The sequence below is a fragment of the Suricata suricatta genome, chromosome 1, assembly GCF_006229205.1.
Source record: "Suricata suricatta isolate VVHF042 chromosome 1, meerkat_22Aug2017_6uvM2_HiC, whole genome shotgun sequence".
Taxonomy (NCBI): Eukaryota; Metazoa; Chordata; class Mammalia; order Carnivora; family Herpestidae; genus Suricata; species Suricata suricatta.
The window spans coordinates 37,290,457-37,318,207 of record NC_043700.1 but is presented as its reverse complement, the minus strand read 5'-3'; the positions used below and the strand labels follow the sequence as shown (position 1 = coordinate 37,318,207).

Below are 27,751 nucleotides of genomic sequence, written 5' to 3'. Positions count from 1 at the left end.
ACAGTTCCTGCACGGACTTTGTCTCTTCTCCCTCCCCCCACATCGTTGCTTTAGAAGAATCAAATCACTAGTCTGAATAGCAGCAGCACCCAAGGAGCATCACACTTAGTTCTTGTTAAAAAGCAATACCTGTGCAATGCATGTTTTACATCACAGGCAAAGGGAATGATCACTTTAGTTTTAAACTCCTGCATTAAGAGTCTCTTAAAAAAATAAAATCATTCCATCGAGTTCTTCTAGATGGTGTTATTGCTGTACATTTGTTGGCGGGTCACTCTCTGTGCTGTGTTTGCTTTGAAGGGATCTTCCGATATATCTCCAATACTCCTTTCTTATAGTGTCCTTTTCTTTAGCTAGGATTTCACACAACTGAAAATGAAAAACAAAAGTTCTTTAAAGATCATGTAAATCAATCTCTAGGGCAAATGCTTTTGAGCTAATATAGTTAAACTCAGATCATGTTCAAATGACATACACCACTATAATTATATACTCTGTTCACTAGTGACCTGTGTTTTGCTCTAAACCCAGAAATAGCCCTGCACTGCACTCCTGAGTGAACACACGGAACAGGTCAGGAATACAGTTGCACCGGGCAGACCCAATTCTGAGACACCAAGAAGGAAAGCGCAGTCCCCCTGGCTTACCTCTAACGCTTTATTAAGAATATCCTCCTTGTTGTCACATTGGTTTTCTAGCATGTCTTCATAGATATCCACGAGAAAGGCAATTAGGTAGGGGGAACTGTGACTCGGTTGTAAATCAAGTAACTGATTTAACAGGTTGGGATATTTGGAAAGACCACGATCCTGTAAAATCCTAAAAAAAATTATTCTTAATTTTGAGGAAAAAAGAACAAAAATAAGAGAAAGTTCAGGAGAAAACGACCTCTAACATGTGCAAGAAGAGGAAACTTATTTTGAATGAAGTTGAAACTAAATGAAAATTTTAAATTATGTGTGAATTTTTATCATGGATAAAATAAAATAAAATAAAATATGTGGAGTACAATAAGTTAAAAAGAATAATGAAACCTAAAAGGGATCATTTACTAACTCAAACTGCTACACAATTAAATCAGAAAATAAACACCTTCTTAAAATTAAGAAGTGAAAGAAGAAAATGAGAGGTGTTTCCGTTTTCTTCTTAAGAAGGTTCCCTATTCTTTTAGGTCTTCAGATTTTATAGGCCCCCAACCCTGCACACATCACCAAATGTGACTGGGCTCCGTACTTTATGCTCCTTGGGCTCAGTTTCCAGGGAGACCTCTAAGCTCAACAAGGAGCCTGCTTAGGTCAGGGGCCAGGCAAACGAAACCATGTCAATTTAAGGAATGACTTCCAACAGGGTATCTCTAGAAATGAAAATAGAGAGATTGGCTATGCGCCTGTGCAACGTGCTTATACATGGTTTGCTTCGCCTTTACCATGTTCCTGAGCCGAGACTAGGGGTATGTATCCCATTCCTTGACACAGAGACTACAGGATTCATAAATACAATTAAAATTGTATTATTGTGCAGTCATGGACTATTTTTTTATTTTTCTGAATGTTTATTTTTATTTTTGAGAGCGGAGGAAGGGCTGAGAGAGAAGGGAGATAGAGGATCCAAAGCGAGCTCTGCGTAGACAGCAGCGAGACCGATGTGGGGCTTGAACTCACAAACTGTGGGATCATGACCTGAGCCGAAGCTGGATGCTCAACTGACTTAGCCACCCAGGTGCTCCTAGTCATGGACTGTTCTAAAAACTGTGATGGTACGTACTTGGGAGGTGAAGAGGAGAGAAGGCACTCTTCTTGGGTGTTACTGTCTAACAGTTACACTTCCCTTAGATCCAGAAAAATGGAAATTTTTTAGTGTCCTTTTAGAATCTGATTGATGGAAGATATTCCATGATACATCATATTAGTTGTTTTTTATATAAAACAATCCAAAACAACCTCTTACCCTTTCAAATAGTTCCAAGCACTTTCATTATGTGGTACTAGTTTGATCATTTCCAGAGTGTACCTAGAAGAAAAGAAATACATGTATAATTTGGAGAGCAGTGCAATAATTAGAAACCGTTTTCTAAGCTTGTAGCACAAATTGGATATGTGCTTTCATTTCTCTCAGTGAACTGTGACTAGGTCTAGGTCTTTCTACATTAGAGAGAATCCCTCAAGTCTGCAGTAGTCACTTTATATTTACATAGTTCCTCCCTCCTGGAAGTCTGTACCCAATTCTAGGAAAGGACACCTAACTAATATGAAGTCTCAACTCACAATAGGAAAAGAAATTGATGTGGGAGATTTCCTTTAATATAGGCTTTCCCTTTGAAGAAAACGTCAGTTAAAACAGGTTTTCCTCTTATTGGTAAAACAATCTTGAGAAGTCTAAGATCTATATATGCCCAACAAATCTTAAGTCATTCAAAAAGAAGAACTACATATTCTCAGGAGCTGTAATAAAAAATAAAGACAGCATGGAAATTATATAGACAATAAAAACAATAAACCAACACAAATGTGTATTTCTTATATTCTAAAAGATATAATTATATATCTTATATTCTAACCATGATGTGATTACCAGTCAGAATGGATACTCCCTTTCTCTTCCCTTTAGCCACGTTATTAAATATAATTCAGATCCAATTAAAACAAATTCCAAGAGTCACAAAACTTAGCTTCACTACATACTTGCTCAAATAAGTCACTGACTAAAATTTAGTAATCTCAGCTTTTTTGCAATGCCATTAAGATAGCATTTTTTTCACAGAGAGATACAGTAGTCCCACTTTATCTGCAGAAGACAGGCTCCCAAGCCCTCAGCAGATGCCTGAACCACAGAGTATCAATTCCTATATACTAGGTTTTTTTCCTATACATACACACCTATGAGGTTTAGTTTATAGATATCAAGAGATTAACACCAATTAACAAAATAGAACAATTATAACAATATACTCACTGTAATAAAAGTTACATGAATGTGGTTTCTCTCAATATATATTAGACTGTACTCACCCTTCTTGTTATGATGTAAGATAATAAAATGCTACATGACGGGGCGCCTGGGTGGCTCAGTCAGTTAAGCGTCTGACTTCAGCTCAGATCATGGTCTCACAGTCTGTGAGTTTGAACCCCGTGTCGGGCTCTGTGCTGACACCTCAGAACCTGGAGCCTGCTTCAGATTCTGTGTCCCCCTCTCTTGCCCCTCCTCCTACTCGTGGTCTGTCTCGGTCTCAAAATAATGACATAAAAATTATTTTTTTTAAATGCTACATGGTAAGATGAAGTAAGGTGAAGGACAGGCATTGTGACAGAGCAGTCGGCTATATTACCTGAAGTCTCACCATACATGGCATCAGGAAGATCATGTTTCTGGATCTCATGGCTGACCATAAGGAACTGAAACCGTGGGAAGTGAAACCACACGGTAAAGGGGTGGAGGGACTACTACAGTGATAAACTCATTCAGCACTATGAAAAGGTTTTTTCCCAACATTTTTACATGATCTAATGTTTCCAGTTATTTTCTTTAAATGTTTTATTTATTATTTTTGAGAGAGAGAGAGAGTACATGTGCACGTGGGGGAAGAGCAGAGGCAGAGAGAGAGAGAGAGAGAGAGAGAGAGAGAGAGAGAGAGAGAGAGAGAGAGAGAGAGAGAGAGACAGGGAGGGAAACAGAGAATCTTAAGCAGGCTCCACACCTGACGCAGGGCTTGATCTCACAACTGGAATCATGACCTGGTCAGATTAAGAGTCAGATGCTTAACTGATTGAGCCACCCAGGTGCCCCTGAAGATTTTATTTTTAAACAATCTCTATACCCACAACCCCAAGATCATGAGTCACATGCTCCACCGACTGAGCCAATCAGGCAAACCCTTGGAAAACTCACAGATTCTTCACGGATTATTTCCATTTGGTAATAGAAACCCAGTGACCTGCCTTTGGAGACTATGAGAAGTTCCCATTTTCCATTCTTCACACTAAGTTTTTATGTGTCTTCTTACATCTAGCCTAAAGAAGTATACTATGGTAAATAAGGAATATGTAGTATTTGAAATTCCTAATTATTAATTGAATTTAAGGAAGAGTAACCTGAAGCATACTACCCTTTGGCAGGAAAGCTATTGAACTCTCCAAAAAAAATGACACTTTGCTGTCCTTCAGAGTACTTTTGTCCTAATCCTCACAACAGAGTATCAACTCTAAAAGAAAAAAGTAATATTTAAGGGCTGGATGACGAGTCTGAATTTTCTGTACTCAAGCCCCAGTATTTACGTTTAAGAATAATAAAATTATTTCAGTAAGTTCACTATTATCCCTTAGGTCAAGACTATTCAACAGAGATGAAAATGTTCTTTATCTGTGCTCTCCAAAATAATTAGTAATCATTAGCCATATGTGGATCCTGAACCCGAGTGGGATTAATACAACCGAGGAACTGAATTATGTGATTTTAATTAATTTGAATTTAAGCAGCCATCTGTGACCAGTGACTACCATATCGGACAGTGCAGCTTTGGAGAGCAGAGCAGTAAAGAGAAAGCCTAAGAGGCGTCTGAGGGGTATACGGCTGCTCCAGAAAGAAGCCTGGAGCAGAGAGTTAAAGCAGGACACTTGACTATAAACCTTTTTTTTTTTTTTTAACTTAAATCACCAAAACTTTATATAGAACACGTAAAGGAAAAGCCAACTGCCCTGATCCAAATAGAAGTTATTAGCAAAGGAGATAAAAGCAGATGGTCATAAAAATCAGCTCTTTCCAGGAGCTGTTAAATCAACTTTTACTTTTTTTTTTAAGTAAACTGTAGGCCAACATGGGGCTTGAACTCATGACCATGATATCAAGAGTCATATGCTCTGGGCACCTGGGTGGCTAGGTCAGCTGAGGATCTGACTTCATCTCAGGTCATGATCTTGCAGTTCCTGAGTTTGGCCCCCATGTTGGGTTTGCTGTTCTTAGTGCAGAGCCTGCTTGGGATCTTCTGCCCCCCCCCTCTCCATCTCTCTACTGCTTGCACTCTCTCAAAAATAAATAAACATTAAAAAAACAAGAGTCACATGCTCTACTGACTGACCCAGCCAGGTGCCCCTAAAACAACTTTTATAATTAAAATGATGAGTATGTCCTCATCAGGCTATAAAAAACAATAAATATATTCAAATTTAAAACAGACATTGAGACAAAATAGACAGAAAAGAGGTGGCTTTGGGGCACCTGGGTGGCTTAGTCGGTTAAGTGTCTGACTTCGGCTCAGGTCATGATCCACAGTTTGTGGGTTTGAGCCCTGCGTTAGGCTCTGTGCTGACAGCTCAGAGCCTTGAGCCTGCTTCAGATTCTGTGTCTCCCTCTCCCTCTCTCTGCCCCTCCCCCATTCATGCTCTGTTTCTGTCTCAACAATAAACAAACATCAAAAACTAGAAAAATAAAAACAATTAAAAATATAAAAAGAAAGAGGCAGCTATTAATGTTTATGGATATTAATATTCATGCCAATTCATGAAATTCTCTTATAATAGCGCTTTGGATGCTAAAGCAGTAGTTTTCAACTGCAAATGTTTTTGCCTCACAACCCACAGAGGACATGTGGCAGTGTCTGTGGACATTTTTGTCTGTCACAGTTTGGGGGCAGGGGATTACTAATGATATTATAGGGCATAGAGCCTGGGTGGCTCAGTCAGTTAAGCATCTGACCTTAGCTCAGGTCATGATCTCGTGGCTCTTGAATTTGAGCCCCACGTCAGGCTCAGTGCTAGCAGCTCAGAGCCTAGATCCTGCTTCTGATAGCATCTCCCTCTTTCTCAAAAACAAACATTAAAAAAAAATGGCATACAGGCCAGGAATGCTACTAAAAACCCTACAACATATAGGATAGCCCCCAACAACAAAGACTTCTGCTCCAAACCCTGCACGGTAGAGTAACATGGCCTCTAGGGACTATAAGGGTATCAGAATTTAATAAAATACACTTGTTTTTGTTTTGTTTTGTATTGTTTTGACATTGCAATATTGGTTTCAGAAGTAGAATTCAGTGACACATCGCTTACACACAACACCCTGTGCTTATCACAAGTGCCTTCCTTAACACCAACACCCATCCAGCCCTTCTCCCTCCCTCCATCAACCCTCAGTGTGTTCTCTATCATTAAGAGTCTCTGAGGTAGTTTTAAAATAAAGCTTCCTACACACTATGAAATGTGACTTCTCAATCTGTAGCAGTAACAGTATTTCAAGGAATGTAAGACGCTACAAAGTAGAGGTATACTAGAGGATCTGTACATTTATCACTATGAACTTCATCCATGTATTCTGTCCTATTAGTTCCATGAGGGCAGGATCAGGGGCAGTCTTTTTATTTTTTTACTTTTTGAATATTTTTTCAATGTTTTTTTTTTTTTTTGCGAGACAGAGAGAGCACAAGCTGGGGAGAGGCGGAGAGAGAGGGAGGCGCTGAGGTGTCAGCACAGACCCCGATGTGGGGCTACAACCCACGACCTGTAAGATCATGACCTGAGCTGAAGTCGATGCTTAACTGACTGAGCCACCCAAGCGCCCCAGGAGCAGTCTTGATCTTTGCTGTCCCCAGTGCCTGAGACATGACAGGCACACAAATGTTCTTTTACTGAGTGAACAAGTAAAGATTACTAACTGGACTTCTCTCTCCAGTATAGCACGATCATTGTAGCCAGTGGTGTTAGAAATTACGAAGTATCTTTGGTTCCAGACAGAGTTATTTCTCACATCCTCCTTAAGAAGTTGGTCTACATACTGCAGTTCATTATCCCAAAGTTTAAATTCCTAAGAGAAAATACAAAATATCCAATTAGAAATGTCCCATTATTTTTTAAGATTTCATTTTTAAGTAATCTCCATACCCAAGGTGGGGCTCAAATTCACAACTCCAAGATCAAGAGTCACATGCTCTACCAACTGAGCCAGCCAAGCGGCCACAGAAATGTCCCATTATTAATAAAAAATAAAATTTCAGCAGAGCTAGGTAGAAATGAAGATGTGAGTTGGACTAATCATTTAGTTGGAGGAAAATGATACTTGCAGGTCAAGGAAATGAAGGGAGGAAAGAAAAGTCATCAAAGACAAGGGAATGGTCACAAGGAAGGAAAGAAATTTTAGGAAGACAAAGTGTCCTGTACTGTCTTTTTGAGAACAATTTAGATACCAAGAGGCATGTTTATAGGATTTTAATAGACCCAAGAATTACTCTAAAGGACTAAAGCACAGGCAAAAAAAAGAAAAAAAAAAAAAAAAAAAAAAAAAAAAAAAAAAAAAAAAAAAAAAAAAAAAAAAAAAAAAAAAAAAAAAGCAAGCATATTTACCTAAATGCTTATGCACTGTTTAAGGTGAAAATTTAGAGGAAAAAAAGCCAAACTCAATAATAGGAAAATGATAAACTATAGTAAAATGTACTAATTTAACGGTTTTGATATGAATATATAATATTAAGGAAAAGGGAATATTAAAAATGCTCATATATGATAAAGCTACATTAAAATACATGTGGAGAAATACACAATACTGGATTTTAATATAAATTTTACATTATGGAACTGTTTTAATAAAAATGATCACAGGGAGAAGAGAAGCAATAAAGATAATCTAAAAAAATGAAATGGTCAAAATTTATAAATGTGGCAAAAACTGGGGATAACTATGAAAAGTCCAATGGAGTTATACCTCTTATTTGATAATGGCAAAAAGGTAGAATTTCATAAAAAATAATACCAAATATCTTCAAAAAATGTATCCCTTTAATCAAATTTAGAAAAGTTTAAATTTTTAAGAAAAAAAATCGTGAAATGCTCTTGGTAAAATGAATAGCGCACAAAGTAGAAATCACTGGAAAAAATTCACAGGAAACAACACTAGAATTGTTTGCCAGAATAAATAAAATGCCCAGAGTGGGAGTTTTAACTATTCTCTTCTATTCAGGATTTAGCATAAAATTTTAAAAGGTGGGCAGAAATAAAATACTATTACTGTAACATCATATTCCACAGTGTATGTGTGCAAAGCCCCTAGTAGGTACAATGTCCGTTAATTATTAAGTATTAGAGCTGTATTAAAAAAGTATATATTCAACTTGCTAGCAAATATAAAATGTGATGCAAATTCAATCTAAAAAATACAAAAGTTACTATTATTCTTCTTTAATATGAAGCTACTTACCAACATACCTTGAAAGATTATAAAATTAATCAATATGAAAGATATCAGGTTTTAGTTAACTATCTTAATAATTCTTAGTTATAATAATTGTGTGTAGTGATCTATATGTGTGTTTCAGTTCAAGAGTATACTTACATTCAACAGTAATTTTAAATATTTAATTTAGTTAAAACATAATCTGGAAAACGTTGTAACAAGAAAGGCAATACCTGAATGACCCACTGTCGGTGTTGCCAGGCATGATAATTCTTTGCATCCTGATTAAGAATATCAGCAATAAACTCAAGCTCCTGAGATGGATCTTTTAGCCATTCCACTAATACTCGTCTATGATGCCTAAGGCCAGGAAAAGAAAGAGGTTTTCTGTGAATGTATCCAAGAATTAAGGTATCAACAGCATATGTTGTATTAGGTGATGTGGAGGGACACTCAAAAAACAAGAAATTCACCTCTAATTCTCAAGATTCTGGAGAGAAAAGGTAACAGAAGAAACACTAAGAGGAAAAAGTTACAAAACAGTTACAAAAAGCTGAGAAACCGAAAACATGATTTGTGTATAAAATAAAATCAGATACTCAGGCTTTAAAGAAGGTTTATTTCAAGCTAAATCTGGAAGTCCAGTAATGTTCTGACAACCAGAAAATCCTGTCAAAGAATTCTAAAACATTCCCAGATGGCATAACGAGACTACAGGAAATGTGACACTACTTAATCAAGTACAGAAGCTCCTCTGGTTCTAACAGACTCTCCGTTCTTCTGAAGTCCACAGCATCACCACACAGGCACCTGCTCCTTCCACCAGGTCGGGGGCAGAACTGAATTCACTTCTACTCTGGCAAGGAGTTATGACAAGCTGCAAGTTTGTCAAGAGTTGTTTCTGTGCTAGGAAAATGTTTAGATTTTCTGTTGGATTCTATTTTTTAGCTGAAATATTTATAAAAATCTATTAGGGAAAATGTTTTAAAAGTCGCTGTGGTGATGGTTGTACATTATTTGTAACTATACTAAAACCACTGAACTGTATACTTCTTTTTAAAGTTTATTTTTGAGACACAAAGAGACAGTGCAGGAGGGGCAGAGAGAGAGGGAGACGGAAGTAGGGAGAAAAGGAGAGAGGAAGAATTCTAAACAGGTTCCGTTCTGCGCAGACCTGGATGTGGGGCTCAAACTCATGAACCATGAGATCATGACCTGGGCCCAAACCAACAGTCGAAGACTCAACTGAATGAGCCACTCAAAAGCTCCTATTTATTTTTTTAAGTTTATTTATTTTGAGAGACAGAGAGAGCACAAGCAGGGGAGGGGCAGAGAGAGAGGGATCTGAATCGGTCTCTGTCCTAACATCAGAGAGCCCGATCCTGGGCTTGAACTCACAAACCGTGAGATCATGACCTGAGCCAAAGCCGGACACATAATTGATTGAGCCACCCAGGCACCCTGAACTGTACACTTTAAATGGATAAATAGTAGGGGTGGCTGGCTCAGTTGGTAAACCATGAGACTCCTGATTTTGGGGTCATGAGTTCAAGCCTGGCATTGGGTGCAGAACTAACTTAAATAAATAAATCATTGAATAGTATGATTATGTGAGTTATATCTCAATAAAGCCGTCTTTTTAAAAAATCCATTAGTATCCAATATACTAAATTCAATATATTAAAAATGAGTGCAGTTTGTGAGTTTGAGCCCCACATCAAACTTCCAGAGCCTGCTTTGGATTCTCTCGCTCTCTCTCTGCCCTTTCTCTGCTCTGCTCACATTTCTTCTCTCAAAAATAAATAAACATAAAAAAAAAAAAAAGAAGGCACCTGGGTGGCTCAGTTGGTTAGGTATCTGGCTTCAGCTCAGGTCGTGATCTCACAGTTTGTGGGTTTGAGCCCCACATCAGCTCTGTGCTGGCAGCTAGCTCAGAGCCTTGAGCCTGCTTCAGATTCTGTGTCTCCATCTCACTCTGACCCTCCCCTGCTCGTGCTGTCTCTCTCTGTCTCTCAAAAATAAATTTAGAAAATTTAAAAAAAAAAAAAGGAAAAAGAATTAGGTCCTTCAGCACGTCAAGTTGAACCTTCATCACTACCTCCTCTTCCATCTCCACAACAGCAACCGCAGTGGCTATATTCAAGGGGTGCACACTACATGGCGGGTCCTGTTAAAACTTTTTCTTTCCTATTTGTTCTCTGTCCTCTGCTCCATAACGCCTCTATTTTCTCACTGTGTTCCGTTCTCCTCACCCAGAACAGTCCCTATACTTCTGTCTAAGCTAACCTAGGGCTTGGTTTCTACAAAATATACTCTGTAAAACACTACACTACTGTGGTTTCACACTGCACTGTAAACTAACTGGCTGTATTATTTGCTTTCTTTGTTAGACTGTGTGATTAACCTTTGTATGCACAGCATGAATAAAAATTTTTTGAATAAATGAGTGAAAGATCAAAACACCATTAAAGTTGTTTTATAACAAACTGGATAGAAAACATTTTTTTAGATTCTTTACTCAAAAATTTTCTAGCAGTATCATATGTTAATGTCAAAATTTTAAATAATAGCAATACACACATTTAAGTGTTAAGTAGACATTAGGTACTACTTTAAGTACTAAACATAAAATTATCTCATTTAATCCTCTTAAAAACCTATGACACGGGTAACATTAGCTCCAATGCAAGTACTAAAATTGTAAAAAAAACAATCGATTCCCTATAATCTCATCACTCACTGGGCAGGTATTAACATAGTGACATATTTTCCTCCTATTTTCATCTTACCAAACTTGATAGTTTTTGGGCTGTTCCTCAATTATTGCAGTGATGTAGTTCATTTCCTCATGTAGATCTTTTTGAAGTGATTTTAAGAGAACTCTCCGAAAATGCCTGTAGCAAACATAAAGCATCGTCTCATTACTCCACATAAACTGCCCAGGCACAGGATCAGATACAGTTTTAACAACACAGACACGCTTCATTTTTTTGGTAGGTATTCCACATAACCAGTAATGTAGCAATATAACTGAACGTGGTTGTCCCAACTCTTACAACTATCTGGTGATTGGACAAATGAGCATTTTGAAGTAAAAATAGTGAAAGGTAACAAACATAAGAGAGGAGAAAAAGACAACCAACTAATGATTACTTTTAGTTAACACTGGTTGCCACTGTCCTATTACAGGACAATCAAAGACATCTCTTTACCTACATTTCCCTACATGATACAGCTTATTTATTATCCATCTAATTAATTCCATTACAGACAATATCAAATATTTTATTTTTAGAACCACAACAAATATCCTACTTATAAATGAAACACGTTGCTCTTTAATTTCTTCATAGGTAGAATCAAATCATTTAAAAAAAAACTTTTCTCTAAAGACATGATTATTAGTTCTGGTCTGTTTTTACTTAAAAAATTCCAACTCAATATATATTAAAAGAGAAACAGCTGCTTTGAAAGTTATCTTTTAAAATGAAATGCTAAATAGGAGCTATAGTAGTATTTTCTCCTATTATTATTAAAGAAATAAACAAGCAGTTTGGTTTACATGGGTAAAGTTATCAGATATACTGCCTTTAAAAAAACACCAAATAAACTTAGGAGGTTTTTAAATGCATTCTAAGTTACTTTGTGTTATGTACGGTCAGGAATTTCTTAAAAGAAAAGAAAGTTCATAAAATGATAGAATATCATCCTAAGAATTCCAGGGCTACATGGTAGATTAAATAAAGAAGTGTATCCTCCCACCCTAATAAAACCCCATAAAATGATCACAAAGGAATGAAAACAATGTAAATCCACGAGGACAAAGAGAACTAGGTACAAGGGGCTACCACAGCAACTGGGAAAGGTTAAAATGATGGAAAATGGTAAGCTGAGAGGCAAGTTTTAACTGACCTGTCAACAGAGGAAGAAAGTTCAGAAATCAGGTGTCAGGTATTCCCAAAACCAGGAATCAAGGATGGGGTTGGAAACAGTATAAAATCTAGAAATAGCCCTTAGTAGCCAAGACCCCTCCCCCAACCCTGAGCAGAGAAGGGACGATACCTACTGACTTGGTAGGAGACAAACAGAAAAACTATCTATATGTCTCTGTCCCTGGCTCCTGGCAGAGTTCATGAACATTTAGAATTTCCTAACTGATAAGTGTACTAGAAGCATTCTACTGGGACAACTCTGGGTGGCTCCTCAGGTGGCTCCTGGTCACCAGAAGACCAAACCTTGGAATTATCAGCCCCACCTCCCACTGTCTCAATAGGGAAGAAGGGCTAGAAACAGAATTAACTGATGATGCTTACATGAGGGAACTTCTATAAAATCCCAATACTAGGGGGTCTGGAGAGCTTCTCGGTGGTTGAACATGTTCACGTTCTGGGAGAGGACATACCCTCCACAAGGACAAAAGATCCTGAGCTCCGGACCCTCCCAGACCTTGCCCTATGTATCTGTTCATCTGTATCCTTTTATCACATTCTTTAATACGCTGGTAAACATAAGTAACTATTTTCCTGAGTTCTATGAGCCACTCTAGCAAATTAACTGAACCTGAAGAATGGGTCATGGGAACCTCTGATTTACAGCCAATCAGAAGCACAGGTGACGACTGGACTTGCAGTTAAGTATGTGAAATAGGGGAACTGAAATGTGGGACTGAGCCCTTAACCTGGGGGATCTGATGCTGTCTCAATCTCAGGAATTTACACAATGTCACACAGATAATGTCAGAACTGAGTTAAATTACAGGACATGCAGCTAGTATCAGAGAAAACTGCCTGGTAGGGGAAAAACCCACATCCATTTGTTGACTCTAAATGTCAGAAGTGAAGGGTTTTGTGTGAAAGCAAAGGAGACACACAGGAGAAGAAACCATGTTTTGTTTTATTTTTTAAAACTGGCAAGACATAAGTGGCTTTATTCTCTGGAAAAATCTGAAGCAGAAAGGAATACCAGACACAGAGGAATATGGGGTAAGGAAAAGGACTGGAAAGCAGGAAATGTAAAATGTTGATCTACTAAAACATTTGAGAACCCCCACCCCAACCCATCTTCCCCTGCCTGACCCCCAGAACTGCGGCAGCCCAACACACACTCCTGAGGCAATAACCAGCAATAACCAGACGACTCTTCTCCGGAGGAACAAATTCGCCACAAGAAAGGCTCGAGAACTGCTGACACGTGAAGATTCCACACACAACAGCCACATCTCTACTCACTAACCTCACAGTGAAGCCCGCCCGTCGACAAGTCCTGCCACACACAGAGCTTCCAATCAGGGTTTGTCCTGCCTCCATTATAAGTTTGAAAGGAAAGTCAAGGATTTGAGAAAAATATTTAAATGAAAGAAAGACCAACACAAACACAGAAAAATGAAAATATATCACACATCAATGAAAAAGACAAGATGCTATTAAAAAATATTCAGAGAACAAAAATGAGCTTTTGGATATTTAGAAATTTTTGAGCACAGATACAAAACAGAAGATAACGTTGAAGAAATATCACAAATGTAAATGAAAAGACAAACAAATGAAAATAAGAAAAAGCAATAAAAAAGGTACCCCATGTGACTAAAAAAAAAAACATTCTAAAAAGAAAAAAACAGAAGAAAGAGAGAGGGAATTATCAAAAGAACATAAAAAAAATTCCTAGACCTACTAAAAAGGTTTAAACATGAAGTAACAGGAGTCTTCTCAATAGAGGCTAAAGGAAATAGAAAACCAATTTTAAAACTCTGAAGGAAAGTATTTCTAATCTAGAATTCTACGAATAAATTGAGAAGAGCCTCTTTTAAAGACACTTTTCAATGTATAAAATCTCAAAAATGTTTTCCCACACATCCTTTCACAAGTTATCTTCTATTTAAGAACGTGGTCAATAAATGAGAGTAAATAACGAGAACGAGGTCAGTTCTGGAAATGGGACCATGAACACATCGAAGAACTGGAGCCTAGCTGGACAGTGCCCAAACTGGTGCAGAAGCAAAACAGGAGCTGAAGGACTGCTTGTTGTGTTCAGCAGAAACGAGACATTTTACACATATCACGCATGGGAGACAAATTACTTACTGGCACAAAGAAAATGAAACTAAACAAACAAACAAAAGTAATCTGTTAAAAGGAATATACTCTGAAATACTATAAAATGTGGGTCCGCATATTTAGAATATACAGGTTAACTTAAGAAAAAACAGCTAAGAGTTCTAGCCTCTGGAGCGTGGGAGCCTGGTAGTAAGAAGGAAGGGGGCAGAGGATATAATTTTCCTTTAGTCTCTGACTTTTAAACTTAGAGCGTGAATTATTATTTTGATAACAAAGTTTAGTTAAGGTAAAAAACAAAAAGCCAACTGAACTGAAACATGAGACATTTACATGGGAAACATTACTGATGACTGTTACTCACCACACTGTGTAATTGGCTGCATTTAACTCAATAGCATCTCTGGTTAGCTTAAAAGCTCGTTCGCTTCTTTCATCACGCTGCAGAACAGCCCGGAAATAATCGTAAACATCTCTGACTGGGGAGAGAGCACACCACTGCATCAGGACTATCCTTCTTGGTGCAACTTAGCACTGTAACATAAAATGCTCTTCTATCTTAGGAGGAAAGATAGTGCATGTGTATCATTTATAACAATACACAAAAGAAAGTCAAATGACTCTGTGAAGGCCACCCTGAGAATGCTTTAGTGTCACAGCTGTAGTTTATGTGTCACTGTGCCTCCTGCTCGTGTGTATGAAAATCTCTAAAAGACCTAATGCATTAAAGTAAAATTAAAGTGCATATATTCAAATACATTCAGTACTGTTTTTCTCACATTTTATTTTGTCAGTTTTATGACTGAAAAAGCAATGTATACAATAGTAGAAAATTCCAAAAGAACAAAAAAGTTCACATTAAATTTCCATTTGACTAAATTCCCAGTCCTTCTCCACAGAAGCAACCCACTGTTAACTGATTCTACTGTATCCTTCCAAATACATTCTATGGATATACAAATCTATGTTCTAAATCCATCATCCCATTTTTTGACACAAATGATCACATCGGGGGACCTGGCTAGTTCTCTTGGTCTTGGGGCTGTAAATTTGAGCTCCACGTTGAGTACAGAGATTACCTGAAAATAAAATCTTTTAAAAAAATAAAAAAATAAATGAGATCACATGACACTCTATGTTCTAGGCCTTGCTTTTTTCATTCACACATTATCAAAGCTCGTGTAAAATTTACATACTCATTGGTTCAATATTTCCAGTTCTAGGAAGTTTTCTTACAATTATACTCCCAAACACATTCAACGTATCCAAGGAAATTTACTAGAGTATTTGATAACATAAGAAAAATTTTAAAGGCTGGTCTGTCGGTAATGGGTTAATGAGAACTTAATTAAAGATGGTATATAAACCCCCACTGCTAACTTTAAATTAAAAAAAGAAAAAGATAAAAACTGGAAACAAATAATCTCTCCCCGTTAGTAAACGATGGGCTAAGTCCATTGTGGCACACCCATTCAATGACGTCCAACACAGTCACTGGAGCGGTGGCTGCTCTGGTACCTACAGAGATGGAGTAACTGCTATGACTGTTAAGTGAAAACAGGAAGGTATGGAGCAGCACGCTACTCATTTAGTTAAAAAATATATGCTTATTTATGAATACACTGAGGAGCAGGGATGGGAAGACATAATGTTCCATTCTAAAGTTTGCCATATTTTCCCAGTGCTGCAGAGCATTTCACCGTATGGTACTCAAATTCTATTGAACTCATCCCCTATAAATGAATTTTCTTTTCTTTTTCAATTTTTTAATGTTTTTTAATTTATTTTTGAGAGACAAAGAGAGACAGTGCAAGGGGGGGCAGGGGGGGCACAGAAAGAGAGGGAGACACAGAATCTGACAGGCTCCAGGCTCTGAGCTAGCCATCAGTACAGAGCCTGATGCGAGGCTTGAACCCACGAACTGCGAGATCATGAGCTGAAGTCGGACGCTTAACCAACTGAACCACCCAGGCGCCCCTATAAATGAGTATTTCCTTCTTTTGTTGTCCTGAGTATCACTGGATGCTTTTGTGCACATGTGCAAGTTCAGCACATCTGTAAGATAAATTCCTACAAACAGAATTACTGTATCAAGGTGATACGCACTGTTGATACTGACGGGCATTGCCAAATTACGCTCTAAAAAAATATCTGATCCATATATCTATCCCTCCAAGAATGTATGAATAACCTATTTTTTCCACATCGTCACTGATATATATCAAAACTTCTCATCTTTGCCAATCTGTTAACTGAAGAAACTTAGACTTTGGCAAATATTAACCTGTTGTATTCCCATTTTCCACAAGAGAAACAGAGGCTCAGAGAGATCAACGAGTTCACAATGGGTCAGTACCTTGCAGCCAGAAGTTCAAATCTAGCCAAATCTAGACTGATGCCAAAGTCCATGCCACTAATCAAAACGAACTAGTAGCTACTGTGGCTGACATGCCCTCATAACATAGTCTGTACTACGGCAGAGAACAGATTATAGCCCAAAACACTTACTAAAAATAAAAATGCAGTAAATACTGCTAATACTTTTTTCACAAGTAAAATGTATGTGGACATGTATGGTGTTTTCCTTAATAGTGTACAATTTTCCAGCTACTGGCAATTCAAAAGCTTTTAACAGATATGTATGAAAACCACATCAATATATATCCCAGTTTGCCAAACCATTCTGTTAATATTGGCAATGTGAATCGTTTTCAATTTTGTTTTATAAATATCACTGTTTTAAGCTTCCAATGACTTTTCATTAAAACATTTTTAAAGTTATGTATTACATAATGCCTATGTGCACATAGTGTTTCCTTAGACTAAAACCCCAAAAGTGAAATTATCAGAGAAGAACATGAACAACTACAGCTCTGGGACACCTGGGTGGCTCAGTTGGTTAAGCACCCAACTTCAGCTCAGGTCATGATCTCACAGTCCATGAGTTTGAGCCTCACATCAGGGTCTGTGCTGACAGCTCAGAGCCTGGAGCCTAGTTTGTATTGTGTCTCCCTCTCTCTGCCCCTACCCCGCTCACAATCTGTCTCTCTCTCAAAAATAAAAAATAGGGGTACCTGGGTGGCTCAGTCAGTTAAGTGTTCAACTTTGGCTCAGATCATGATCTCATGATCTCATGGCTCGTGGATTCAAGCCCAGCCAGCATCAGGCTCTGTGCTGACAGCTCAGAGGCTGGTTTGTATTCTGTGTCTCTTCTCTCTCTGCCCCCCCCCCCGCCCCCATTCGTCCTCTATCTCACTCTTTTTTTTTTTTTTTATGTCTTTTATTTATTTTTGAGAGACAGAGAGAGAGAGTGCAAGCAGGGAAGGGTCAGAGAGAGAGGGAGATACAGAATCTGAAGCAGGCTCCAGGCTCTGAGCTAGCTGTCAGCACAGAGTCTGACGTTGGCAGGGCTCGAACCCACGAACCATAAGATCATGACCTGAGCCGAAGCCGGATGCTTAACCGACTGAGCCACCCATGCGCCCCTCACTCTCTCTCTCAAAAATGAACACTAAAAAATTTTAAAGTAAATAGTAAATATTAAAAAAAATATATATTAAACAATTACAGATCTTTACAAATTCTGAGACATCAGGCACCTGGGTGACTGAGTTGGTTATGCATTCAACCCTTGGTTTTGGCTCACGTCAGACCTCACAGTCCACATGGGTTCAAGTGCTGCATCAGGCTCTGCACTGGTGGCTGGCATGGACCCTGCCTGGGATTCTGTCTCTTCTTCCTCTCTCTGCCCCTCCCTTGATTGTGTTCTCTCTCAAAATAAATAAATATTGAAAAAAAATTCTGAGACACAAAAAGGTTACTTCTTCTAAACACTATCCTTAAAAAGCTGAATTTAAATCATACCAGAAAATTTAGAAACATAAGTGGCAATTAACTATGAAATATTAGGTACTAAGAACCAAGCTCCCAGATAATTTTCAAACTAAAACGCTTTTAACACATTAACACTATATATACAATGTATATATATACACAATATTTTATGTACACACATATCTATCTACACATATAAAACCATACACACACATATGCAATATGAAACCAACTTTGTGGAAACATTCACAGATGAAAAGGCTGTATACCAAATACTAATGGTGGTTATTTTTTTTTTTAATGTCTATTTTTGAGAGAGAGAGAGAGAGCATGAGTACGCACAGGTGTGGTAGGGGCAGAGAGAAAGGGGGACAGAAGATCCAAAGAGGGCTCTGTGATGACAGCAGAGAGCCCGAAGTGGGGCTTGAACTCATGAACCTCAAGATCATGACCTGAGCTGAAGCTGGATGCTTAACCAACTGAACCACCCAGGCATCCCTCTTTTTGTTTTTTTAAACTGGTAACTTTTACTGTATAATCAAGAACATTCTTTTTTTTTTTAGTTTTTAAATTCCAGTTAATTGATACACAGTGTAATGTTAATTTCAGGTGTACAATGTGGTGACTCAATACTTCCAGACATCAGCTAGTGCGCATCACAAGTGCACTCCTTAATCTTCATCACCTATTTAACCCATCTTTTTACCCATCTCCCCTCTGGTAACCATAAGTTTGTTCTCTACAGTTAAGAGTCTGTTTCTTGGTTTGCCTCTTTTGTTGGTGTTCGTTTTGTTTTTTAAATTCCAATTATGACTGAAACCACATGGTATCTTTTTCTGACTTAGTCCACTTAGCATAATACTCTCTAGCTCCATCCATGTCATTCCAAATGTGACTCAGTAATATTCTGTTGTGTATATTTACCACATCTTTTATTTACTGGTTTTAATGTTTGTTTATTTTTGAGAAAGGATGAGCAGAAGGGCAGAGAGAGAGGAAGAAAGAGAATTCAAAACAGGCTCCGCACTGTCAGCGCAAAGCCCAATATGGGGCTCGAACTCCTGAACCATGAAATCACAACCTAAGCCAAAGTTGGATGCTTAACCAACAAGGCCACCCAGGTGCCCCTTTACCATATCTTCCTTACCCATGGGCACTTGTACTGCTTCCACAATTTGGCTACTGTAGATAATGCTGCAATAGACATCAGGGTGCATGTATCCCTATGATTAGAAATTTTGTATTCTTTGGATAAATACCTAGTACTGTGAGGACTGGATTGTAGGGTAATTCTGTTTTTTAACTTTCCGAGGAACCTCCATGCTGTTCACCAGAGTATCTGTACTAGCTTGCATTTCCCCAACAGTGCAAGAGGGTTCCCCGTGCTCCCCATCCTCGCCTGTTTCTTGTGTTAATTTTAGTCATTCTGACCAGTGTGAGGTGATACCTCATTGTCATTTAGATTTGCACTTCCTGATAAGTGATATTGAGCATCTTTTCATGGGTCTGTTGGCTATTTGTTGGTCTTTGGAAAAATCTCTATCCATGTCTTCTGTCCATTTTTTAATGGGTTATTCATTTTTTTGGTTTAGTTATTTATATATTTTGGATACCAACTGTTTATCAGATAGGTCATTTGCAAGTATCTTCTCCCATTCCATAGGTTACCTATTTTATTGTTTCCTTCAGTGTGCCCAAGTTTTGTATTTTGATGATTTTCCAATGTTTATTTTTGCCTGTTTCCCTTCCCTCAGGAGATACATCTAACACCAAGTTGCTACAGGTGATGTCAAAGAAGTTATTGCCCGTGTTCTAGGATTATTATGTTTTCAGGTCTCACATGTAGGTCTAGAATTCATTCTGAATTTATTTTTGTGAAGGGTATAAGAAAGTAGTCCAGTTTCATTCTTTCACAGGTAGCTGTCCAGTTTTCCCACCATCTGTTGAAGAGAGTCTTTTTCCCATTGGATATTCTTTCCTGCTTCATTGAGGATTACTTAACCATTTGATTGTGGGTCTGTTTCTGGGTTTTTTATTCTGTTCCACTGATCTTTCTTTCTTTTTTTTTTTTTTTTAAGTAGTCTTCACAGCCAGCATGAAGCCTGAAAATCTGAAGCTCTGCTCCACCAGTGCAGAACCTGATACAGGGCTTGAACTCACAAACCATGAAATAACGAATGAACTGAACCAAAATCAGGAGTTGGATGCTCAACCAACTGAGCCACCCATGTCCCCTAATGGTTCTTTTTTTTTTTTTTTTAACATTTATTTATTTTTGAGAGCAAGAGAGACAGAGTGTGAGCGGGGCAGGGGCAGAGAAAGAGAGCGAGACAGGGATACAGAATCCAAAGCAGGCTCCAGGCTCTGAGATGTCAGCAGAGAGCCTGACACAGGACTCGAACACACAGACAAGATCATGACTTGAGCTGAAGTCAGACATCTAACCAACGGAGCCACCCAGGCAACGCAACACTGGTTATTTCTTGATGATGAGACTCTTCTTTTCATTTTAATATCCTCAATACTTTCTACAATGAGCATGTGTTACTTAAAAAAAAAAAACATTTAGCTAGAAAAAAATATATATCCCATGCAAACACTGTAAACAAGATCAAAGTACATCAAGTTTCCCCCACTCCAATGCCACTCTCCAAAGCACTGGATTTCTATCAAGGGTACTGGTTGTTACCAGATATTTTTCTAACCAAATAAACATAGTTTGTTGTGGGTTTTTTAAAATACTTATTTCTTTTCAATTAAGTAATCTTTATGGCCAACATGGGTCTTGAATTCATGACCCCAACATCAAGAGTCACATGCTCTACAGACTGAGCCAGCAAAGGTGCCCTAGTTGCTTATTTTTAATGAAATTGGTATATTCTTATTCACACTGTTTTTCATTTGGCCAAAAGTTCCTCCTCAATGATTCGTTCTTCCATGCCAACATATACATATCTACAACACTTTGTCCACTATTCATTCCATACAAAGGACATGGCATAATTTACATATGATCTCTACATATATTTATATATATTTTTGCAGAACAGAATTCTACAAGTGGAAACAATATTCAGCCTTACAACTGTATATATCCAAATTGACAGGCTCATAAATGTACCTGGGGTTATATAAGTAGAATTTTATATTCATTATATTTCCCCCCATAGTTTTCAATATTAAAGTATTCTTTTAACTAAAAATTACACATTTAAGGGGCACCTGGGTGGTTCAGGTGGTTAAGCATCTGACGTTGGCTCAGGTTATGATCTCACAGTTTGTGAGTTCGAGGCCCACATCAAGCTTGCTGCTGTCAGCACAGAGCCACTTTGGATCCTCTGTCACCCTCTCACTGCCCCTCTCCCACTGGCACTATGTCAAAAATAAACAAACATTAAAAAAGCAATAAAATAAAAAGTACACATTTAATATAATGTGTATATAATATAATGTGTATAACCCAAAGCTTCTAAAACTTATGTGGCTTTTTTCACTCAACATTGTTTCTGAGATCTGTCCATGTTATAAAAGATCTAGATCCTGTTAATGGATATCTAGTATTCAACTGTATGACAATAATACATTTTATTTATCCACTTCCCAAAACACAGATATAAGTGGCTTCCAGGATTGTGCTTTTTCAAAAAATGCTACAGATTTAAATAGTACTTATTCTGAGCCAGACACGGTTCTATTATTTTATGTGTATAATTTACTCACTCTATAAAGTATTGGCCCTGTGGGTTTGGACCACACAGGTCCACTAATTTGTAGGTTTTTTTTTTTTTTTAAATAACTACAGTACTACATTTTCTCTTATGAATTCTTTTTTTTTAATGTTTTATTTATTTTTGAGACAGAGTGATTCAGAGCAGGAGCGGGGAAGAGCAGAGAGAGAGGGAGGCACAGAATCAGAAGCAGGCTCCAGGCTCTGAGCTGTCAGCACAGAGCCTGACACGGGGCTCGAACCCACGAATGTGAGATCATGACCCGAGCCGAAGTCGGAGGCTCAACCGACTGAGCCACCCAGGCGCCCGTGAATTCTTTTTTAAGTAAATTAGACTCCCAGATGAGGCTTGAACTCACGAGCCCTAGATCAAGAGTCACATGCTCTACAGACTGAACCAGTCAGGCGCCCCCCTCTATGATTTTCTTAACATTTTTTTCTCTAGTATACTCTATTGTAAGAACACAGTATATAATGCATTTAAGAGTCTCATGCTCTACCGACTGAGCTAGCCGGGCACCCCTCTATAATGCATTTAACATACACAATGTTAATCGACTATGTTATTAAAGTGAGATTGCCAACAACAGTAGGCTATGAGTTAAACTTCTGGGGGGGTCCAAAGTTATATGTGGATTTTCAACTGAGAGGGTGGGGTCAGCACTCAACTCTAATATTATTCAAAGGTTAACTATAGTTATTATTATTATCCTCATCTTACCTAGGAGGAAATAATGGAAAAGAGAGGTTAAATAATTTGTCCAAAATTACAGAGCCAGCAAAATGGGTGAAGTTAGAATTTAAACCAGTCTGGGCACCTACTGGGTAGCACTGACTTCAGCTCAGGTCACGATCTCATGGTTAGTGAGCTCGAGCCCCATCTCAGGTGAACATGAGCCCCTGGTGAACTCTACTTCTTTCTCTTTCCCCACCCTCCATCTCTGCCCCTCGTGGGGTTCTCTCTCTCTCCACTCTCGCTCACTTGTGTCTCTCTCTCAAAAAAAAAAAGAATTTTTTTTTTAAACCAGTTGCTCTCTGAGAAGTTTGTGTTCTTAACCTCCTAGTACACCTTCTGGTGTCATATTCCAGAGTGTACTCAGAATGTATCATTAGAAGCAATATTTCAAGGTTATGATATGACCATTTTCCAGTTTTACTAGATAAACCAAACCCCAAACTGGCTAAACATGAAAATTATCATCTGAAATATATGCATCCATTCATATGTCCTAATACTTGATATCATAAGATAGTTTTAATTTTTTGCCTTTCAATGCATGTTTGGAAAATAACATTCCCATTTTATTTTGTGTATCTTTCATTCCTAATGATAATGGACTTCCCCCCTTTTAAAAAGCCAACGAAAATTTCTCTGTAAACTAAACTATCAGTTCTTATACCCTTTGTCTTTATTAGGTTGCCTACTTCCTTAACCTTTTGTAAGAATTCCTTACAAAGTTCTAAGTATCTATTCTGTTTCATATGGTGTATCTTTTGCCTTCCTACTCCTTCCCTTTAACTTGCTCATCGTATCTTCTGTTTACAGATTTTAAGTCTTGATATATATACCTACCAATTTTTGATTGACAGGTCATATTTTTCATTTCCTTTGTGGTTTCTAAGCATGATATATATAACCATTTTAAATGTTAATTTTATTCAGCCTGCAAAAAAAGGTTTTATTAAATTATTTTTAATCCAAAGAGAAATGTATGATTGTTTTCAGTTTCTTTTTCCAACATCTTGGTTAGTTACTTCATGAATCTGAAAAAGTTGTGGTTTTCACCTCTCTGATCACTGGTGAGGTTAACATTTCTTCACAGGTATTTCTAATTCTCCTCATGAATTCAATCTTCGTATCATTTCTCTTCATTGTGTGAAAGTTTTGCATTTTTATGCAGTTACATCTTCTGATCTTTTCCTCAATTCCGAGTTTTACATCTTGCCTAATAATACGTTCTTCACCAAAAGAATGAAAGATTCCTCTCCTGTTTGCCCCTCGTATGTTTAGTCTTGTTTTAGAACTTTAATTCATCTGTAATTTTTTTTCACATAAGACATGAAACAAGGATATAATTTTGCTTATATCCAAGTGCATAGACAAGTGCTGCAAGACCAATCTGATTAATCCATCTTTTCATACAGGTATAAGATGTTCTTTTCATCAAATATTAAGTTTCCATCTATGCTCATCTAATTTTAGATTTTTTACCAAATCTATTTCTGCACCAGTTTCACATATTATTTTTAGTAGTGCATTTTCATATTTGATAGGTCAAACCCTCAGACCATTATTCTTGCTTTTTAAATATTTCTTGGCATTATTTCATCATCAAAAAAATATAATAAATGCTTTTCCTAAAAAAGAAATGATCTTGGATAACAGAACTTCAACCGAAACATGTACATATACATACACACAGAAGAGGTTTGAGGAGCACAGGGCCCCCACAACTATTTTGAATCAGAATTATACACACACACACACACACACACACAAATACAAAACTAGCATTCCATTTTATTCATCTACCCTTTCTTAGAAGAACAACTAACAATTAACATTTGCATGACCTTCAATTTACAAAGCATTTTCATTCACATTCATTATGAAAGAATGATACTTTGTCAAAGAAAATAATCCACTCATTTAAACTTCCATAAATGTATTCCAACTGAGCCTAACACTTCACTGCTGAAATATATTTCAAAATGCTCAAGTTTCAACAATGTGTTTATTCTACATAAAACAGTAAGTGAACCCATTTATGCTGCATCTTGTGTGCAGATTACACAGTAAATGAAAAGCATGATCATATTGTGGCTATTACATATTATAATGTAGCATTCATTACTTATGCTTAAGATATGTCCATTCTTTGGACAAAATGAAAGTTTTAACCATGAAAATGAATTATAAAAAAAGAACATTAACTTAAGTCACTTAAATCTTTATTAGACAAAAATCTGTCATCAACCTAGCCATACAGTTGTCAATTTCAACTCTGCTACTAAGTTTGACTTATAGACTTTGTTCTAATAAAAAACAAACTTACATTTTTCACTATAAATGATCTGGACCACTGGGTTGGGGCCGTCATTCTGCGGCACTGGGTCTATATCAGCCCATTCTGCTCTGTCCCTGAAACATACATATTTTTCAGTGACTATTCAAACACATAGGAAGAAAGAAGAACTGTGGTGTTTTAAAAATAGCAACAATTACACTTACATTAATATTAGTAACTTAGAACTACCTTAATGTAATTGTGATTGGATTCTTCATGAACGAGTTTTACCATTTTGTCTTACATATTAAACTTTTAAAGTGACATAAAGAAAAAATGAATAATCTGTCAATTAAATTAATAAAACAATAATTCTCATTTAAAATTTTTATATAATAAATGGAAAAACATGTTTTTCGCAGTAGGTACACAATAGTTTAACATTAGTAAAATCAATTTAGTTCATTGGTCTGAGACTTTTTTTTTTAATTTTTTTTTTTTAATGTTTTATTTTTATTTTTGGTACAGAGAGAGACAGAGCATGAGAGGGGGAGGGGCAGAGAGAGAAGGAGACACAGAACCAGAAGCAGGCTCCAGGCTCTGAGCTAGCTGTAAGCACAGAGCCTGACACGGGGCTTGAACCCACGAATGTGAGATCCGACCTGAGCTGAAGTCGGAAGCCCAACCGACTGAGCCACCCAGGCGCCCGAGACTTTTTACAGTTAATCAGCACTTATAAAAGTTTGAGTTACAATTTGCTAGAAACTAACAGTTTAAAATCAAAGTAAACACTATTAGTTTACTGTAAACTGCGAGGGGGTCCAGCTGGTCTTTAGAGAGCAGGCTCTGGAATCTGACAACTGTCTTTGAGTTGGAATGTACGCTCTACCACTTACCAGCTGTGTGACCTTGAGAAAGTTACTTAATCTCTCTGGGCCTCAGTTTCTTCATTGATAAAATGGAGATGCTATTACTAACCAACCTTCGGAGGGTGTTTGGAGGATTAAGTGAGATAACATGTCAAGCACTTAAATATGTTTAACAGTAAGCACATGGCTAGTAAATATATCACATATATATACTAACATATATAGTAAGTAACGCATACAGTAACCATCACTGAAGGCTACTTCTCATTACCAATGCTATAATAACTTTATAGCGGCACTAAGGGGTGCCTACAGAGATTTCTGTTCAAACTGCCCAAATTTGTCTTAACCACTCTTTTACTTATATTCTTTTCCTTCTACCCATCTTCTACTTCTCTATACTGATCAGCTCCTGGCAGCAAAGATTCTGTGGCCTCCACACAATTGTGAAGTTGTGAGGTGAGACCTAGAGCCTGGGGGAGTGGCAGGAGGAAGGTAAGGCTGTCATTTAGTCACTGAATAATCAGACTCAGCCAAATGAAGCAGCTGAATATTTTACAATTCGGAGAGGAGGTGTGAGGATTATGGGGCTACCACAGCCAAATTAAACGAGTAAAACATGAACTCCAATAACAAAATCTGGATAGTTGCTTTCACTCATTCATAAAACCAAGGCAAATAAGCTATCTAATGGGTTTACCTAACACTACATAAGAAAAAAATAAGACGAAAGAAAAACACTACATAAGAAAAAAATAAGACGAAAGAAAAATACAAGGACTTCTCAATTGTCTTTCCAAGTTCAATTGCAGCTAGGGAACTAACATTACCAGAAAGCAAGGAATTGACAGGGATGAGGCTGGGGAGAAAAAGCAAGAAAGTTACAAAGTACCCAACACCTCCTACTACACACCTCTTGTATTATGTACGAGGCGACGTAGGGATGTATTACACAGCTTAAGAACAAATACCTATTCAGTCTTAGAGCCTAAACTCGGTGCCTGTCTGAAGGTAGGCGCTAAAATATTTAAAGAAAATGTTCAATGAAAATATCCCAGTCTTTAAAGACCCTACACACTAGCTCTCTCCACTTCAACAGAACAAACCTCTGGGAAGCCCTTACACCTGGTTTTCAAAGTGAGCAAATCTGGGCCTCATTTATATTTAAATCATGACTTCCTGCCCGGCTACTAAAAAGCACTCAAACCCTTCGGTGTTTAGTCAGATTATCATCAGGCTAGCTTTGTGGGAGCACGAAACAGAGCGGGATATTTCTTGAATTCCTGAATCACACCCAAACAGGCTAAGGAAGAGTGCTGTCCACTGTGTTGCAGTTTCTACGCTGTCTGCTGTCCGGCCTCCCGTCTGTCTCTAGGTGACAGCGTCGACCCCGGGAAAAAGCAACCCGAAAAGAGCGCGAGCGAGGGCCGCGAGCCGGCCCCAATCCCGCTGAGCGCGCCCCCCTTCCCCGGCCGGCCGGACAGAGAAGCGGCGGGAACTTCGGCCGGACACGCTGGGGCCAGAGGAAGCGACCCGGAACCGCCGGCCGGGACGAGCACCCGCCTTAGAGGGAAGGGCCTCCGCCGCAGCGGCCTTGCTGTGGGCGTTACCTGTACAGGACATAGGTGGGCGAGTCCAGGCTCAGAAACCCGTCGTCCATAGGGGACGCCACCGCTTCTCCGGGCTCAGCCGCCATAGCTTCTTCCTGCTGCAGTTGGGGCGGCGGAGGGTGCGGCTGGGGCGGTGGCGGATCCGGCTGACCGGACTCACTGCCCTGCGCAGCCTCCCCGACCCCTTCGGTGGCCGCCATCTCGTCTCGGTCCGCAGCGGAGGTGGCGGCGGCGGCCCCGCCCCTCGCGGCCCCGCCCCTCACTCCCTTCCCCCACCGGCGGCCCACTTCCGGTTTTCTGGTTTTCCAACCATAGAGATGCGGATCAGAGAGACCCGGGCTGCTCTACAACCCTGGAGGTCTGAAATGGGCGTTTGGACAAGAGTAAGGAAACGCCACAGTTTCGAGGGACACCAGATTTCCCACACATCATCCCGTCTGTAGGCCTTTCCAAATGCATGTAGTTGATACTTCAGAACGTGTTGGTTTTGTTAGATCCC

At 38.4% G+C, this 27,751-nt stretch overlaps 1 protein-coding gene across 2 annotated transcripts; it reads right to left on the bottom strand.

The window, feature by feature from the left end:
• Window positions 1-7: 7 nt before the first annotated feature.
• Window positions 8-27,491, bottom strand: FNTA (farnesyltransferase, CAAX box, alpha). Of its 2 annotated transcripts, none has more exons than XM_029936744.1 (9): window positions 27,253-27,491; window positions 24,822-24,907; window positions 14,569-14,683; window positions 10,944-11,048; window positions 8,388-8,514; window positions 6,644-6,792; window positions 1,948-2,010; window positions 648-834; window positions 8-369 (listed from the first exon to the last, which is right to left on the bottom strand). In XM_029936744.1, the coding sequence occupies exons 1-9, from the start codon at window positions 27,450-27,452 to the stop codon at window positions 247-249; spliced, it is 1,155 nt and encodes a 384-aa protein (XP_029792604.1). In that variant the 5' UTR covers window positions 27,453-27,491; the 3' UTR covers window positions 8-246. The 2 variants fall into 2 exon arrangements, with proteins under 2 accessions (XP_029792604.1, XP_029792612.1); XM_029936752.1 differs by having other exon boundaries at window positions 648-819; window positions 27,253-27,490.
• Window positions 27,492-27,751: the final 260 nt, after the last annotated feature.